General features: G+C 36.4%; 1 protein-coding gene across 1 annotated transcript in view; it reads right to left on the bottom strand.

Moving 5' to 3' along the window:
- The window catches only part of LOC128986674 (regulator of nonsense transcripts 2-like), a 66643-nt gene that overhangs the window by 26252 nt on the left and 22255 nt on the right, over positions 1–18136 (bottom strand). The window contains exons 13-15 of the mRNA XM_054407159.1: positions 16937–17155; positions 1499–1672; positions 709–867 (exon numbers count right to left, since the gene is read on the bottom strand). Of these exons, the coding sequence (XP_054263134.1) occupies positions 709–867; positions 1499–1672; positions 16937–17155 (552 nt within the window). The remainder of the gene's footprint in view (positions 1–708; positions 868–1498; positions 1673–16936; positions 17156–18136) is intronic.

Below are 18136 nucleotides of genomic sequence, written 5' to 3'. Positions count from 1 at the left end.
ACTCGACTCGACTCGATACTCGAGTACTAGGGCTAATTACTCAACTCGACTCGACTCAACTCAAAAAAACACTAATCGCCCATCCCTAGTCTAGACTTTACCTCAGCCCGGTCACGATCAATTGTCAATGTCCCTTCGTGTTTTTCGTGTTTTTTGTAATGTGTGTACGTTCCGTGTACCGTGTTTTGTATATGTCTTATTTATTGAATTCTGTTATTAACGACCTTCGAATGAAGTGTTGACACCTTGAGGCCTGAAGATGGTTCAATAATGAACCGAAACTAGTTGCCAAAATCAGCAACAAAGGATTACTATATGCAGGTATTGTAAACCATTTTAAGTATAAACATTTCAATGACAGTTAGAAACCAGCTGTTAGTTAAACCACCACTAAAACAACTTTAACTAGTCCGTCGGCTGCTAGACTTTTTGAAAATTAAAACTTAATTTCTAAAAAACTGAAACCCTAAACTAAAATTATGGCTCCAACATTCCCTAGTTCTCAAAATTATCTTTCTTTCAACACAAAAATCATAAAAATCCGTCAAAGTGAAATAAAAAAAACCCTGTTTCGTTTTAATATATAGGATTATCTTAAGTTAGCTTATTTAATATTTTATAAAATTCCATTTCTCTTTTACCATACATATTGCGGTGGAAATTGCATCTGCATGGCATGTGAAAAACAAATAAATAAACAATAATTACTCTGAGGATATCTGAGGTATCCAGCATCCTATAGTTGTAAAGCTCCCCAAGGTATTTGATCATTGCTACACGTCTTTGGTTCAATGACGCATCGTTCACCTCCATTCCAAGTCTTATATCTTCCAGCACACCATCAATCACTCTGCACACAGCATCTTCCTATAATAAACATACATATGGTGTAAGATTAGTTAACGCATATGTTGAAAAACAAATATACAGTAGACTTGCTTGGTTCTGACAACTACCATTGTAGGACTCATGTAGAATTGTAGATACACACATGTGCCACTTTGTTCATATCCTTGTAAAAACTGTTCTTCTAGTGTAGTTGTTTAATATAACTTAAAGCCTGTGGGCAAAATTTTTCCTCATTTCCTACCTTTTACAAAAAAAAAATTAAAAATCAAACAAAATCACAAATTAGCTACTACATAGCTTGTCCTTTTATAATCATAACCAATAAACTTTCTTAACATGTGCCAAAATGTAAGTTCAATCAAATCAATTAACAATTTTATAATAATAACTAACCAAAATTAATTACTTAAGCCTAAAATTAACTAACATAAAAACTCTTAAATTATGTCCCTTCAAAGTATTTGTATATCTCCAAAAACAGTGAGGATACACAAACTAAAGGATAAAGGGTGCTTAAGTAGGTTAATATAGGATGGGCACAGCACTTGACTTTGTTCAGACAAATAAAACTTTTGATCCCTTTGTATGGTTTAAAAACGTTAGTCTATAAATTTATGTTAAAAATTGTTTTATTTATATAAATAACTACCTGATAGTCAATCAGCGCACAAACTGTAAGAGCCAACCCTCTGATTCTGTTGTAGCACAACTTGGAAGCATTTGTCAGACAAGAAATTGTAAAAGAGGCTATCTCTGGGTCATTCCAGTCCAACTGTCTTAAACAATTCATGATTTTTATCTCCGAATCAGGCTGGACCAAATCCTGAAACATATTATTTTAAAACATTAAACAACATAACACTGATGATATTTCATCCCCTTGTACGACTTCGTCAGTGGGTAATTTCATTTTGTGTTGAAATCACTTTTTCAACCCATAATCAAGGAAATTAAATGTGCTTGAATTCAAACAGTAAAGTGTGCTTTGTTTAGTGTTGACCCCACAACCAACAGGTAGCTTCTCAAAATCTCTACTACTTGGTTACCCAGCTAACAACACCATTACTTTCTCCTGTTTCTTATGTCCTACCTTCACATTAGGATGCTGGGCTCTAGTCCGGAAACATTTTATTTGACATATTACTTTAGGCAAGGCCAAGAGGGTTCTGGCATTATCATGTAGCCAAAAGCCCTAGGTTGTGGAATTGAGCCTGGGACCAGAAGGCCCACCACTGTGCTCTTTACATATGCTTTGTAGCAGGTTAACACTATCATCTGTGATAACCCCTGTGCTAATAAACATAAGGGGAATTCAGTTAATGGGTTATGACATTAACACCATTTGCTTAATGTCTGCAAATCCGTTCCCCTCCTTATCCAAGAGTTCTTTGTGTCAACATCAGATGTCAAAATGGTGAGTCAATATTCTGATTGGATGTTTAAAAAGGTGTGGCAATATTTTTCAATTTTATGGCAAACATCCAATGTAAATGGGCATGCCAGCCATCCATCGAACTGGAGTCTCGTCCCAGATTCCCCCTCTCACGGGATAGCCCTCCACAAGAAGATATTGCTCTCATGAGCACTTACCAGACCAATGATTTTTGCTACGCCTTCTTGTGAAGTAACTTCGTTCAACTATAAATATTCAGCAGTAATCAATGACCACTGAGCTGAAACATTTTTTTTTTACTATGATTTTACCTTTTTTTATTTTTATTTCGATATGACAGTATGTGCTACTCTAAAAATGACAATTTATAATACAACTTTTGGTTTTCAGTTTTCTCTATTAGTTACAGAGGTTTCCAGAACAGCTTTCAAATTTCAGCTCTTACCTTGTATATAAGTTTACAGATGTACAACTGCATGGGAGTCATCTGTTGTTTCACTGGTAGAGGTACTGGATCAGGAGGCAAGATGTGGTAGTAGGTACTCTCAATCAATGTCACAAAGCGACTGTCTAGCTAAGCTCTTACCTTGTAGATGAGTTTACAGATGTACAACTGCATGGGAGTCATCTGTTGTTCCACTGGTAGAGGTACTGGATCAGGAGGCAAGATGTGGTAGTAGGTACTCTCAATCAATGTCACATAGCGACTGTCTAGCCAAGCTCTTACCTTGTAAATGAGTTTACAGATGTACAACTGCATGGGAGTCATCTGTTGTTCCACTGGTAGAGGTACTGGATAAGGAGGCAAGATGTGGTAGTAGGTGCTCTCAATCAATGTCACATAGCGACTGTCTAGCTAAGCTCTTACCTTGTAAATGAGTTTACAGATGTACAACTGCATGGGAGTCATCTGTTGTTCCACTGGTAGAGGTACTGGATAAGGAGGCAAGATGTGGTAGTAGGTACTCTCAATCAATGTCACATAGCGACTGTCTAGCCAAGCTCTTACCTTGTAAATGAGTTTACAGATGTACAACTGCATGGGAGTCATCTGTTGTTCCACTGGTAGAGGTACTGGATAAGGAGGCAAGATGTGGTAGTAGGTGCTCTCAATCAATGTCACATAGCGACTGTCTAGCTAAGCTCTTACCTTGTAAATGAGTTTACAGATGTACAACTGCATGGGAGTCATCTGTTGTTCCACTGGTAGAGGTACTGGATAAGGAGGCAAGATGTGGTAGTAGGTGCTCTCAATCAATGTCACATAGCGACTGTCTAGCTAAGCTCTTACCTTGTAAATGAGTTTACAGATGTACAACTGCATGGGAGTCATCTGTTGTTCCACTGGTAGAGGTACTGGATAAGGAGGCAAGATGTGGTAGTAGGTGCTCTCAATCAATGTCACATAGCGACTGTCTCTAGCTAAGCTCTTACCTTGTAGATGAGTTTACAGATGTACAACTGCATGGGAGTCATCTGTTGTTCCACTGGTAGAGGTACTGGATCAGGAGGCAAGATGTGGTAGTAGGTACTCTCAATCAATGTCACATAGCGACTGTCTAGCCAAGCTCTTACCTTGTAAATGAGTTTACAGATGTACAACTGCATGGGAGTCATCTGTTGTTCCACTGGTAGAGGTACTGGATAAGGAGGCAAGATGTGGTAGTAGGTGCTCTCAATCAATGTCACATAGCGACTGTCTAGCTAAGCTCTTACCTTGTAAATGAGTTTACAGATGTACAACTGCATGGGAGTCATCTGTTGTTCCACTGGTAGAGGTACTGGATCAGGAGGCAGGATGTGGTAGTAGGTACTCTCAATCAATGTCACATAGCGACTGTCTAGCCAAGCTCTTACCTTGTAAATGAGTTTACAGATGTACAACTGCATGGGAGTCATCTGTTGTTCCACTGGTAGAGGTACTGGATAAGGAGGCAAGATGTGGTAGTAGGTACTCTCAATCAATGTCACATAGCGACTGTCTAGCCAAGCTCTTACCTTGTAAATGAGTTTACAGATGTACAACTGCATGGGAGTCATCTGTTGTTCCACTGGTAGAGGTACTGGATCAGGAGGCAAGATGTGGTAGTAGGTACTCTCAATCAATGTCACATAGCGACTGTCTCTAGCTAAGCTCTTACCTTGTAAATGAGTTTACAGATGTACAACTGCATGGGAGTCATCTGTTGTTTCACTGGTAGAGGTACTGGATCAGGAGGCAAGATGTGGTAGTAGGTGCTCTCAATCAATGTCACATAGCGACTGTCTCTAGCTGAGCTCTTACCTTGTAAATGAGTTTACAGATGTACAACTGCATGGGAGTCATCTGTTGTTCCACTGGTAGAGGTACTGGATCAGGAGGCAAGATGTGGTAGTAGGTACTCTCAATCAATGTCACATAGCGACTGTCTCTAGCTGAGCTCTTACCTTGTAGATGAGTTTACAGATGTACAACTGCATGGGAGTCATCTGTTGTTCCTCTGGTAGAGGTACTGGATCAGGAGGCAAGATGTGGTAGTAGGTACTCTCAATCAATGTCACATAGCGACTGTCTCTAGCTAAGCTCTTACCTTGTAAATGAGTTTACAGATGTACAACTGCATGGGAGTCATCTGTTGTTCCACTGGTAGAGGTACTGGATCAGGAGGCAAGATGTGGTAGTAGGTACTCTCAATCAACGTCACATAGCGACTGTCTCTAGCTAAGCTCATACCTTGTAGATGAGTTTACAGATGTACAACTGCATGGGAGTCATCTGTTGTTCCTCTGGTAGAGGTACTGGATCAGGAGGCAATATGTGGTAGTAGGTACTCTCAATCAATGTTACATAGCGACTGTCTCTAGCTAAGCTCTTACCTTGTAAATGAGTTTACAGATGTACAACTGCATGGGAGTCATCTGTTGTTCCACTGGTAGAGGTACTGGATCAGGAGGCAAGATGTGGTAGTAGGTACTCTCAATCAATATCACATAGCGACTGTCTCTAGCTAAGCTCTTACCTTGTAAATGAGTTTACAGATGTACAACTGCATGGGAGTCATCTGTTGTTCCACTGGTAGAGGTACTGGATCAGGAGGCAAGATGTGGTAGTAGGTACTCTCAATCAACGTCACATAGCGACTGTCTAGCTAAGCTCTTACCTTGTAGATGAGTTTACAGATGTACAACTGCATGGGAGTCATCTGTTGTTCCTCTGGTAGAGGTACTGGATCAGGAGGCAAGATGTGGTAGTAGGTGCTCTCAATCAATATCACATAGCGACTGTCTCTAGCTAAGCTCTTACCTTGTAGATGAGTTTACAGATGTACAACTGCATGGGAGTCATCTGTTGTTCCTCTGGTAGAGGTACTGGATCAGGAGGCAAGATGTGGTAGTAGGTACTCTCAATCAATATCACATAGCGACTGTCTCTAGCTAAGCTCTTACCTTGTAAATGAGTTTACAGATGTACAACTGCATGGGAGTCATCTGTTGTTCCACTGGTAGAGGTACTGGATCAGGAGGCAAGATGTGGTAGTAGGTACTCTCAATCAACGTCACATAGCGACTGTCTAGCTAAGCTCTTACCTTGTAGATGAGTTTACAGATGTACAACTGCATGGGAGTCATCTGTTGTTCCTCTGGTAGAGGTACTGGATCAGGAGGCAAGATGTGGTAGTAGGTGCTCTCAACCAATGTCACATAGTGACTGTTTAGCTAAGCTCTTACCTTGTAGATGAGTTTACAGATGTACAACTGCATGGGAGTCATCTGTTGTTCCTCTGGTAGAGGTACTGGATCAGGAGGCAAGATGTGGTAGTAGGTGCTCTCAATCAATGTCACATAGCGACTGTCTCTAGCTAAGCTCTTACCTTGTAGATGAGTTTACAGATGTACAACTGCATGGGAGTCATCTGTTGTTCCTCTGGTAGAGGTACTGGATCAGGAGGCAATATGTGGTAGTAGGTACTCTCAATCAATGTTACATAGCGACTGTCTAGTGTGGTCATTGTCTTCAATCTCATCATTTGTTCCTGTTAAATACAGAAATCAGAAAATCTTTATTGTTTCATATTTATTTACAGGCTTATACACAGAGTAACTTAAGAATAACTTAGATTGACTAATTCACACAATTATTTAACTATGAAACAATTCATCCCTAGGTCAAAGACCTGTTTGGGATGTTCTATTATGTATATACACATATAAAAACAGCTCAAAAGATGGGATCACCGACATCAATAAATGTTACACTCTAAAGCAACTCTAAAAAAAATAACATTACTAAGCTTCATTGTTAAAATAGGACTAAATACCTTAGACCTGATAAATATGAAAAAAAAAACTGTACAAATATTAAGGGAGAGTAACTAGATGCATTTAGGATATAAAAACTATGTGGTTTAGAATTAATATGTTGATCATTAAGATTAAGATATAGAAATAAAATACGATAAATTGGGAAATGGATACACGTCATAGATAAACTTGGCAACAATTTCGATAATATGCATTAGAATTGTTGGAGGATAGAAACATTTTTGTGAGATAACAAAATCGTCTTTTGTTGAAACAAGTTTTTATATCAATTGGCAAATAATTAAAGGAAGTTGGAGCAAGATAAAGATAAACGTTTTTAAAAGCTGTTGAATTTGGTTTAGGGACTTACACATTGAAACATCTTCGAAGGGTCAATGCCCGAGGACCGATATTGTGCCGGTCTTCCCCACTTTTATCAAAGAAAGCTTTTAAAACTTTAAAAATATACAAATTTTTAAATGTAAGAATTTGTAAATCTTTAAACAATTGTTCAGAGTGTTCAAATTTTGTTTTGTTTGATATTATGCGGACAAAATACTTCTGTATGGTTATTATTGGTTTAAGGTTTGAGTAATATGCTCCTCCCCACACCTCAATCCCATACTCGATTTTTGAACTTATCAGAGCATAATATATAGATTTCAAAACATTTTTCCTACAGATTGGCCTCAACATATAAAATATCCGGATGTATTTCAATAATTTTTGTCTGTATACAAGAGGTTAAGTTACCTTGATTCTGTCCAAGTAATCCGTAAGTCGTCATTAGTGCGACCGGTTTCGATGTCTATGGCATCATTGTCAAGCTGAACGTAAAAATCGAAGGTCGTCATGAGTCTTGAAAACACGTAACACATAACACGTACACAAACAAAAAACGATAAAATGCATGGCCACACAACTAATCTACAACACGGCGGCGGGTACAGGGTGTAGGTCTCACTAAGTGTGTAAGTCCCTAAACCAAATTCAACAGCTTTTAAAAACTTTATCGTTTTTTGTTTGTGTACGTGTTATGTGTTACGTGTTTTTCAAGACTCATGTTGACCTCCTAGGAGCGATTTTTACGTTCAGCTTGACAATGATGCCATAGACATCGAAATCGGTCGCACTAATGACGACTTATGGATTACTTGGACAGAATCAAGGTAACTTAACCTCTTGTATACATTCATGGAAACGTAGGAATTGGCTAACTCTGGAACTCGCTAACTCGGTCGTGTGTCGGAACTGGCTAACCGTCCCAGTCAGGAATTGGCTAACTCCGGAACCCGCTAACTCGATTTTGTCCCGCGGCGGAATTCGCTAACTCTGGAAGTCGCTAACCCGGCCGCGCCCACTGCACGGAGCGTTGCCAACCTTGCACGACGAAATAGTCGTAATCTGCCGTAATTCAAAACGTCAGTGTCAATAAAGATAATTGTTACGGTATTGGTTTTTATTATCAAATCCATTAGGGGGAATATAATAGCTACGTAGCTCAAATCAATTAAAAGGCAATTATAACATCATTAAGAAGTTATTTATTATGTTGGTTCACCTTGTGATTGTTTCATGATGATTGTTGAGTTTTATTGAAAGTTTTATTCAAGAACATGGCAATCATAAGGTAAACCAACGTAATAAATCCTTTGTTCTTGAAGCTGGGAATGCCACATAAATTCTAAGAGGTTATGGTTTTGTATTTTGCTGTTCAACGTCCAATGAATTGTGTTATATTATTTATATCTAAAATGAATGCCAGAGTTATAGGAAAATAGCAGAACATGAAAATTATTGAGAATAGTAGGCCTACCAACTAAACCACGAAGAGATTGTAAATATAAGTGAGCCCTCTAACACGGATACAAAATTTGATCGTGATGTAATTGAAATAAAGCCTTTAACCGTGTTTTATAAGTAACTAGCTGGCCCGACAGACGTCGTCCTGTCTTAATGTGGTTTTATGTGAAATGCTCGTTCATTTTCAAGATGAGCTCATTCACATCGCTCAATCACGTCCTGGTTTGTTTGCTACGCTTACTCACCTTTAGGTTGGAGCTGGTTCGCTGCGCTCGCTCACCTTTTGGTTGCAAATTAGCCGTTGTCATAAATTGAATAAAATAATAGTGTTGCGTGTTGGTAAACCTATTAACTTTTTAATGCTATTGAACATCACAGAATCAAACTGTTTAGTTGAACCAGCTGTTAAGATTCTTTCATTCCATTTAAATATCAGTACTCTTAAGGTTTACATGGGAAACTCCAGAGCAACTGTGGCGGAGCCCTTTTGACGGATCTGCACCAAAATTCACACAAACCATCCTTGAATAATGTTTAATAATGCCTGAAAGTTTCATTACAAACTGTCGAGTGGTTTCGGAGTCCATAACGTTCAAATATGTATATACAAACTTCCTCTTTTATAAATATAGATTTTTCAAATCAAAGGTTCGTTGTTGAGTCGTCAAACTTATGTGTAAAAATATTACATACGTTTCATAACAGTTAATAGAATAATTGTAAACCTAGGCAATTGACAACTAAAGCAATGTAAACCTAGGCCTACATGCAAAAAGCTAGTAGCCTAAGATTTGTTTATTTTATTATTAATAATGTTATATGATTTGGTGTTGGAAGGAGGATAGATTTAAGGAAGGTAAAGTCAAGGTTTCTTTAGTTTAGGGTTTCAGTTTTGTAGATGTCAACTGTTTTTTTTTTTTAATAGTAGCCGTCATTATTATTTTGAGTAAGTTTTAATGTGGTTTAAAGTGGGTTTCTAAGTGTCACAAAAATGTTTACTTTACAAGTTGTTTACAAAAGTATGCCTATCTATTTATATGAAATAAAATGATGAAAAACAAATCTTCCCCAAATGGGTTTCGAACCTTATACCTACGTGTCATGAGCCTCTTACCTTACCTCTGAGCTATTTGTTTATTGACACAATGTGTTTTCAAGCGGTCAAAGAACAGCCGACAGTTGCAATGGTCGCAATACTTGAAATATATTTTTGATACTATGATTCTGTTTAGACATCAATTAGTTGAATTGTTTTTCTGGGAGTTGGAGAGGAGACTAGTATTTTAATATAGATTCATTAATTACAATTAGTAATGTTATTATGATACATTTGTATATGCATAATTATTTTTTCCCTTAAAAATGTTCAGCTACTAGTTTGCTCAAATACGTGAACAAATATTAATTAATATAATTATTTGCATTTATTATTATTATGTTAAGCAGGTGTTCGACTTTATCTAGTACTCAATCATCTAGTACAACTATCACAACATCATCAGATTACATTTATTATAGATCAAATTTTCTACAACCGTCTTAAATATTCTGCTGCAGTGGCGTAGGCAAGGGGTGGGGTTTGGGGTCACCCCCCCCCCCCTTGACGAAAGGATTTTGCCCATAAAAGATCATAAAACCTCATAATAGTCCTAATACTGTATAAATGTATATTATTGTGATTATTAATTTGCTTTTCGCATAGTCAAAGTAAGTTACAACTAACTACAGTATTATTGCTCAATAATATTAGGTTGTCATTAACATCTTAGTTCAGTAATAAAAACTGTAACGTTTAAAATAATAACTACCGCAAGTTTTACTCATTGACCTTGAAGCTATCAGCCGATTCGTTGTTATGCTTCCATTTTATGTTTGTCAAATAAATTGTGACGTTTCAAAAAGAATAATGTGAGTACCTGTTAAATGCACCTGTTAAATGCACCTGTTAAATGCACCTGTTAAATGCATATAAATAATGGTAAAAAACTCTCTCGAATGAGTCAGTTGCTCCCTTTGCTCACTAGTTGCACAAATAACTATTGTGCAACTATTGAGGCAATTGCACTTTGCAGTTGCACTCGAGTTGCACATTATATTTTTCCTACAGATACCATAAAACAAATAAATTGGTAAAGAAACGTAACATATTTTTACACAGAAATGAACTTGTAATATGACATTTTATGACACAATAGTACAACAGCTAACCAGCTGATTTACAGGCAGTGCTGCCAACGTATTTCGCGCGCTTACGACCTTGTCTGCATGTTACGCGCTCACTTCACGTTGCAAATCTGGAGTGAGACAAAGTAATTAGAGTGAGACAATGTTAACATTGTCTCACCGATGAGAGAAATTGGCCACTTTGCTTTCTCAAATCAGTGAGAGAACATGTACATTGTTAGGTAACTGTAGGAAAAGTGTATTATAATAAACTCAGTATTAATATCAGTAAATAATATTTTTACATTGGATAACTGTTGGTTGACTTGAACAGGAGACACTATTATAGGCCTAATACTGCTTCAATTTAGTTACATTTTCCCAGCAACATAAATAACGTAACAACAATTAAATTCTTTTGTTAGGCTAAAGTAAAGACGAAATATTGTCATACATTGTTCCACGTTTCAGATTTAAATTATTAATATTAATGTTACAAAGTATATCATCTACCTATACAAATACCGAGCCTATTTTATTTTTTTATTACCATTACGACTCGAAACTATTTCGGTAATCATACAGAACTAGTGGCTTGTAGGGACATAAGTCCCTAAAAAACTCAAATGTAAAACACATTATTGTAATATTTAAACAAAATCAGAATCAAATTATCTATGTGTCAAGATATATATATCCCAGTACAACATATCTTTTGTCAACCACACATATTTAACATCAACCACATATTGCTCTTACTGCGAATTATTCATTGGATACGATATTATGGTACCGATACGATCGTAGGTACTACACTTTCGGCAACACTGGCCAACAATCTTCGTGCTTTGCTCCTATTGGCCGGCGCGCGAGGCTTCTGATTGGAAGTTAGCGAGTTCCGCCGAGGGACCGAGTTAGCGAATTCTGTCCTAGTACGGAAGTCACTAACCCGGCTCTAGAGCGGGTTAGCGGGTTCCGGAGTTAGCCAATTCCGAAACCGAACAAGTTAGCGAGTTCCTCTCATCAACCAAATTTTAAGATAGGGCGTTTAACATGGGGTTAGCGAGTTCCAGAGTTAGCCAATTCCGCGGACCCCATTCATGAAGTAATCCGGAAGGCAATACACAAGATGAAATTTTTGTCTAACTGCCTCAATATGCATTTTCCAAGATATCTTCGAGTCAACATTTAAGCCTAGATATTTAATTGAGTTTACCTGTTCAATGTCCGCACATTGGCACTGTAGATCCATTTTACAATTTAACAAATGATATTTTAATGGCTCAGTAAAGCTAATGTTTCGAGACAAATTGAAGATTATGTACTTTGTTTTAGGACTCATGACCATAAAGTGTTTTGTGAACCACACTCTTAGCATCTTTATATCAGCTTGCATTTCTAGTCTAAGCTGCTCTAGATTTGAACTGCTGTAAAACAGTGCAGTATCGTCAGCAAACGCAACTAGTCTGCCATTAGTTACACCTTCACAAAGATTATTTACATAAATAAGAAATAATGGTCCAGATAATACTGAACCCTGTGGAATTCCGTGCTTAATAATACCTATTTCACTAACAGATTCACCTACTCTAGTTACGTGGCTTCTTTCTGATAAATATGAACTGAACCACTTGAGAGGGATCCCTCTAATACCTGCTTCATACATTCGAGACAGTAAAATAGAGTGATCTACTGTGTCGAATGCCTTCATTACATCTACGAATATACAGGGTGATTGATATAAGTGTGCCAGCCGTTTTATTCGAAAACTATAAGAGATATCAAAAAAAGTTAAATGGTAAGTGCCTTGGATTTTTTATTTAAAAAACAAAAAAAAAAATATTTTAGCCGCCATTTTTCCAATATGGCCGCCAACTTTGATTTTTCTTACGGAACACCCTGTATTTTATGATGTTTTCTGGTAGAAAAAGTAATTTTAAGACGATTTTATTCTTGTGATTTTCTTCATAAACCTAACCGTTTTAAAGATAATAATGGTTAAAGTTTTGAAATTTCTGCATGAGAAAGAGTTTCGATAAAGGCCTAAGCAAGCATGCCAGCTGTTTTGCTCGAAAACCATTCAAAATTTCACAACTTAAACCATTATTATCTCTGAAACGGTTAGGTTTATGAAAAAAATTACAAGAATAAAATTGTCTTAAAATTACTTTTTCTACCAGAATACATCATAAAATACCGTAAGAAAAATCAAAGTTGGCGGCCATATTGGAAAAATGGCGGCTAAAATAATTTTTTTGACTTGACTATAATTTTTTTAATAAAAAATCCAAGGCACTTACCATTTAACTTTTTTTGATATCTCTTATAGTTTTCGAATAAAACGGCTGGCACACTTATATCAATCACCCTGTATATCTGCACAGCATTTACCTTGATTTATTCCATTGTAAGCCTGAGACATAAAATCTAACAAAACATTACTTGTGTTCATTTTACTTCTAAACCCGTACTGGGTTTTACTAAAGAAATTAATTTTATTCAGGAAGTTAATCAAACACTCCTTTACAATCTTTTCTATTATTTTTGATAGGATAGAGAGTTAGGCTATAGGACGGTAGTTAGTGGGATTAGTTTTATCGCCTTTTTTGTACAATGGCTTTAAAACAGCTCTTTTTTAGAATATTAGGAAATACACCCGTAGACATACTAAGATTTATTAAATGAACCAATACATTATCTATGCTGTCTATGATGTTTTTAATGATAACATGTGTTAACTCATCAAAACCTGGGGCTTTTCTATCTTCTAATGCACTAACTATACTTTTAATTTCAGCTGTATTTGTAGGAAAGAAAAATATGGATTTGTTTGAATAGGTTCGTGTTGGAAACGTGATGTCGAACGCACTATTTGAAGTTTTAATTCCCTCAATATCTGAGACTATGTCATCTCTAAGCTCATCTGCAATTGTAAGGAAGAAATCATTGAACATATTTGCAACTTCAGTTTGATCTTGAACCAAAACCTCATTTTCATGGGTAAGTATTATTTTCTGATTCAAATTCTTTTCACAACCGAATAACTCGTTTATTGCATTCCACTGTTTTTTTGTATTATTTTTATTTAACTTGAATTTTTGTCTGTAATACACTTCCTTAATAGTTCAGAGTTCTAATTTTATTTATTAACCTGTTTTTGAACTCTTTATAAGATTGTTGAAGTATATGATTGTTAGGCTGTTTAGCTGATTTTTTAAATAGCTTATTTTTCTCTTTAACCATACTTGCTAAAGTGTTGTTCATCCAAGGTTTCAGTTTTTGTTTAGAACTTTTAATTTTACGGATTTTTGATTCTGCTACAGCTTTATTTAGGATGCCAACGAGCATTTCAAAACCTAAGCATGTATCGTTTGTTAAATATATTTGGGACTTGTCAACGCTTTTTATATTTGTTTTTAGTTTAACAAAATCTATTTTGGAAAAGATTGATTTTTTAGGAATGGATTTGGTGTTACATATTAAAACAAGATTTACAGCAGTCATTCTATGGTCAGTAATTTCACTATCTATTACCACAGAAAATGTACTACTATAACCCAGAATGCCAACCGCATGGTAAAAAGCATTAAGCGGTTTGAGAGAGCTTTGCCTGTCAATCCGAAGGCAGCGCCACCAGCGTTGCCATGCAATAGCATAGCAACGCTGGTGGCGCTGCCTACGGATTGACAGGCAAAGCTCTCTCAAAACACTTAATGCTTTTTACCATGCGGTTGGCATTCTGGGTTATAGTAGTACGTTTTCTGTGCTATTACCCAGCTTTTATAATCCATCTTATGGTTGGCGCTACGTCTAAATAATATGTGATCTATAGAAGTGTTTGTATCTTTTGTTACACGTGTAGGTTCTTCAATTAGTGAAAATAACCCATGCCTTGACATTTTCATTAAATAATTGTCTACATGTGGGGATTTTTTTATCAAGTCTATGTTGATATCACCAATAATCAAAAGATTGGGACTATCTATGGCATTTAATAATCCATCAAATTCATCGATAAAAATATCTACATTGTACTCATGCAATCTATAAATTAATGCTAACGATGGATAGGAATACTGGTTTATCTGTGCTTAAATCGATTTTTAAACATAGGACATCCGCTGTCTGCATTCCAACTGAATCAATACAATGACCAGAAATGCGGTCTGATAAGTAAATGATCACGCCACCAGCTCTATAGTTATTATTACAATTTGCGTACGTTACATAACTGGATAAACTATACTTAGGCCTAGATATTTCGTGGTCTTCAATCCATATTTCACACAATACGACAATGTCAGGTTTTTTTGTTAAGTTCTGGAATTTAACACAAAATAGGCCTAAATCGAAATTTTTTCTTACACTCCTTATGTTTTGTTGGACTGTAATGAGACCGGCACTACAAGTAGTAAAACTGTCATCTTCAAGAACCGTTGTCATAATTAGTTAAATAAAGACAATTTAAAAAATAAGCTAACATAAAAATTTACAAATCTAATTCTATTTACACAGACAACCATTTTTAAATGTTCGATACCTTAATCATCGGGTTGACTAGAGCACATCTACTCAGCACCATCTGCGGAAGTCGTGGTGTCCGTGGTACTTGTCATGTCGTGTTGTGTGGATGGTGGCAAAGTACTTGTCGTGTCCTGTGGTGCCAGCTGTGGTGCGAATGGTGATGTACTTGTCGTGTCGTGGTCTAGTAGTAGAGGAGTGTCTGTGTTGCGTGGTCCGGTCGGGGACGCTGTTGCTGACGGGATGTTGCTGACGCTGGCGATGCGTACTCTACGTAGTTCTTCAATCTGCTCCTTTGACGTAATTACTTCTACCCTCGAATCCTCTTCAACTTGCAGAAGGATTTTTCCGTTTCGTACCCATACATACTGCACAAGTCCATCCTTCTTTAGTTGTCGTGCTGCGTTTAGGATCTGTCTCTTGGCCACGCTTAGACTCTCGTTCACATAGACTACCTCGGCTGGACCGGTACAAAAATCCAATGTCTTTCGTATTTAAGTTACGTTTAGTCCTTTGGTCAACAGGTTTTCCTTTATCACTCGTCTGGTAAACTTGACCATGATCCCCCGAGATCTGTCACTGCCGCCGGCATTTTGTTTTGGTCCTAAGCGATGACATGCATCGATATCATTATCCTTTATCTCTACACCCAGGCTACTACCGATCTTTTTCACTACCTCAATGACTTGTTCGCCATTCTGCTCAGGAATACCATTTACCTCTATACAATTGGATCTTGAGTATTGTTCCAGCTCTACGATGCGACTTTCTAAATCGTTTACTCTCTTTGTTAAGGCTAAGTTAGCTTGATTGATAGTTTCAAAGCGTTTTTCATAGTTTGTTATTACTTCTGATTGTTTATCAATTTTCTTTGAGAGTTCATTTATGTCATAATGACATCTTTCAACAGAGTTACCAAGATCAGTTTCTAAATTACGAATTTGCGCTTTGGATTCTTCACGCATTTCTTGAAGGAGATCAAATACAGCTTTTATACTCACATCTTCTTTCTCGAGCTGAGACTTTACCTGCATAATTTTCCGCCTCGTCACGGAACATGGGTCACATCGCCAAGCCTCGTTGTTGTCGTTTAGGTAGTCCAAATCTTCTTTAGACATTTTCACACAGGACGCATGATAAAGCGATGCACAGTCACAGCAGTGAATTTTCAGGTGGCGAGATGTAATTGATTTTCGACATAATTTACATTTATCCGCCATTTTGTATTATTTGGTTTAAAATTGTTTAAACCGAGAAAAAAATAAAACTTTGAAACTAAGGAAGCCTGCACACGATCGTCGAAATGCGTTTTCAGAGTTCACTATCTTATCTCCGCGGAGGTCGGTGAAAGCACGTCCGTTCCCTTCAAGCTCTGTCCCATTACTCAAATTATTATCAAATGTAGCCTATTATACAATTCATAATACATCTATATCAGCTCAATTATTTTATCAAATTAAAAGTACCTGTCCTACATTAGGTTTTCAGTTTTCACATAGCCTAAATAAATATTTCCCTTTAGAATTATTCCAAGACTTTTCAATATTTTGGTGTTTTTTGACACTTGAATTTTTGTTTCAGTTTCAACCATTAAGTGTAAATGAACAAGATTACTATAATGTGTATGTCACGTGTGACAGTCTATGTTTTTGTGTATTAGCAATTCCATAAAGGATGAACATCTGATGATGGCACTGAGATGCTGAAACGGCCGTAACATTTGTTACCCTACTATAAGCTGATTGACGAAGGTAAGTGATTAATGATTTAGTCTCAAGATCAGCTCAGGGGCTAAATGTATGGATTTTAATTAATTTTATAATTTGTAACTACAGGGGTAATATGGTATAAAGGCATAAGGTTACTCTTATGTTCATTTAGAAACATACAAACTTTAAGGGTACACAAGTTAATCACAGATCGTACCAGATAATACTTAGTGGGAAGATGGGAGTCTGAAGCAGCATACAACACACAACCACAAGTGTCCAACAGACAACAGACCATCTCTACGTTGTGGTGTGTGAAGTCGTACAGTAACAACTTGAGTGCCCGTAGTGCGTCCTTCTTGGGATACAGGTTAAAGTTGACCAGTTCACCAATAAACTTGACCGTCTTCTTCTTGGACTCGAGATTCACTTGGTCCTAAAAATATTGCTATATTACTCATCTAATATGAGACAGCATTTAGTTTATGCGTTTTTATGGTTAACAAAATTCAATGGTTTAAACAGCTGTTAGGACAAGATCCCCTCAGAAAAATACCACTATAAAAAAGTACCTACACGGCTATGAAAAAGTATTGCAGTAAATTTGTATATTTAAAAAATTTATATTTTTGCAAAATGTAAAATCTGCAAAGGAAATTACACAAATATATTTTAGTCTAACAACTATGTATATCAGCTTTTATATTTATAGAAGAATAGACAGAGCCAATTTTGTTCACACAGCCTGAGGGAACAATATATCAAAAGCTTTTATATCTCTAATAGTGATGGGCCGATTCCAAAATTTCTCGATTCCGATTCCGATTCCGATTCTTAAATTTAAGATTCGAATCTCGATTCCGGACTCGATTCCGATTCCAAATTCAATTATGTTTTATGAATGTGTTTAAAATTGTGAAATCAGTACAAGCTTACCAAGCATGTTATCTATATGTAGAATTTAGAATGTCACACATTCAATACACATTTACAAGGTTATTGTAAAATACTAGCCATAGAATATTATAAAATAACTTTTATATGTACTATAAAAAATCATTCATTATCATTATAAAAAATCAGCCCCTATCCAATTCTTGATTTTTAATTTATATACAAACTAACCTAACCTTATATAAACTTCTAGGAGTAGGCCTAGTTGAAACAAAAACATAATTAATTATACAGCTTAAGCAATAGATCAATAATATTAATATTTGGTATCTGATCTGCATTTAAGTCACACGATTCACAACAAAAGTAAGTAGAAAAAGTCAAAAAGGAAAAAAAACAGTGTTAGGTACATACATATTTGTATGTAACTATAACTAAAAACAAGGCAAGCTCAATACGTTTTACTTTTGGGGTTAAAGTTGATCTTACAAATTGAAAAGTTACTATTTCACAACAATACGAT

Source organism: Macrosteles quadrilineatus, unplaced genomic scaffold, assembly GCF_028750875.1.
Source record: "Macrosteles quadrilineatus isolate MER2022 unplaced genomic scaffold, UCM_ALF_1.0 Scaffold_2__2_contigs__length_208266976, whole genome shotgun sequence".
In the NCBI taxonomy this organism is placed as follows: Eukaryota; Metazoa; Arthropoda; class Insecta; order Hemiptera; family Cicadellidae; genus Macrosteles; species Macrosteles quadrilineatus.
Note: the sequence above shows the minus strand (reverse complement) of the source record. Positions and strands in the feature narration are given on the sequence as shown.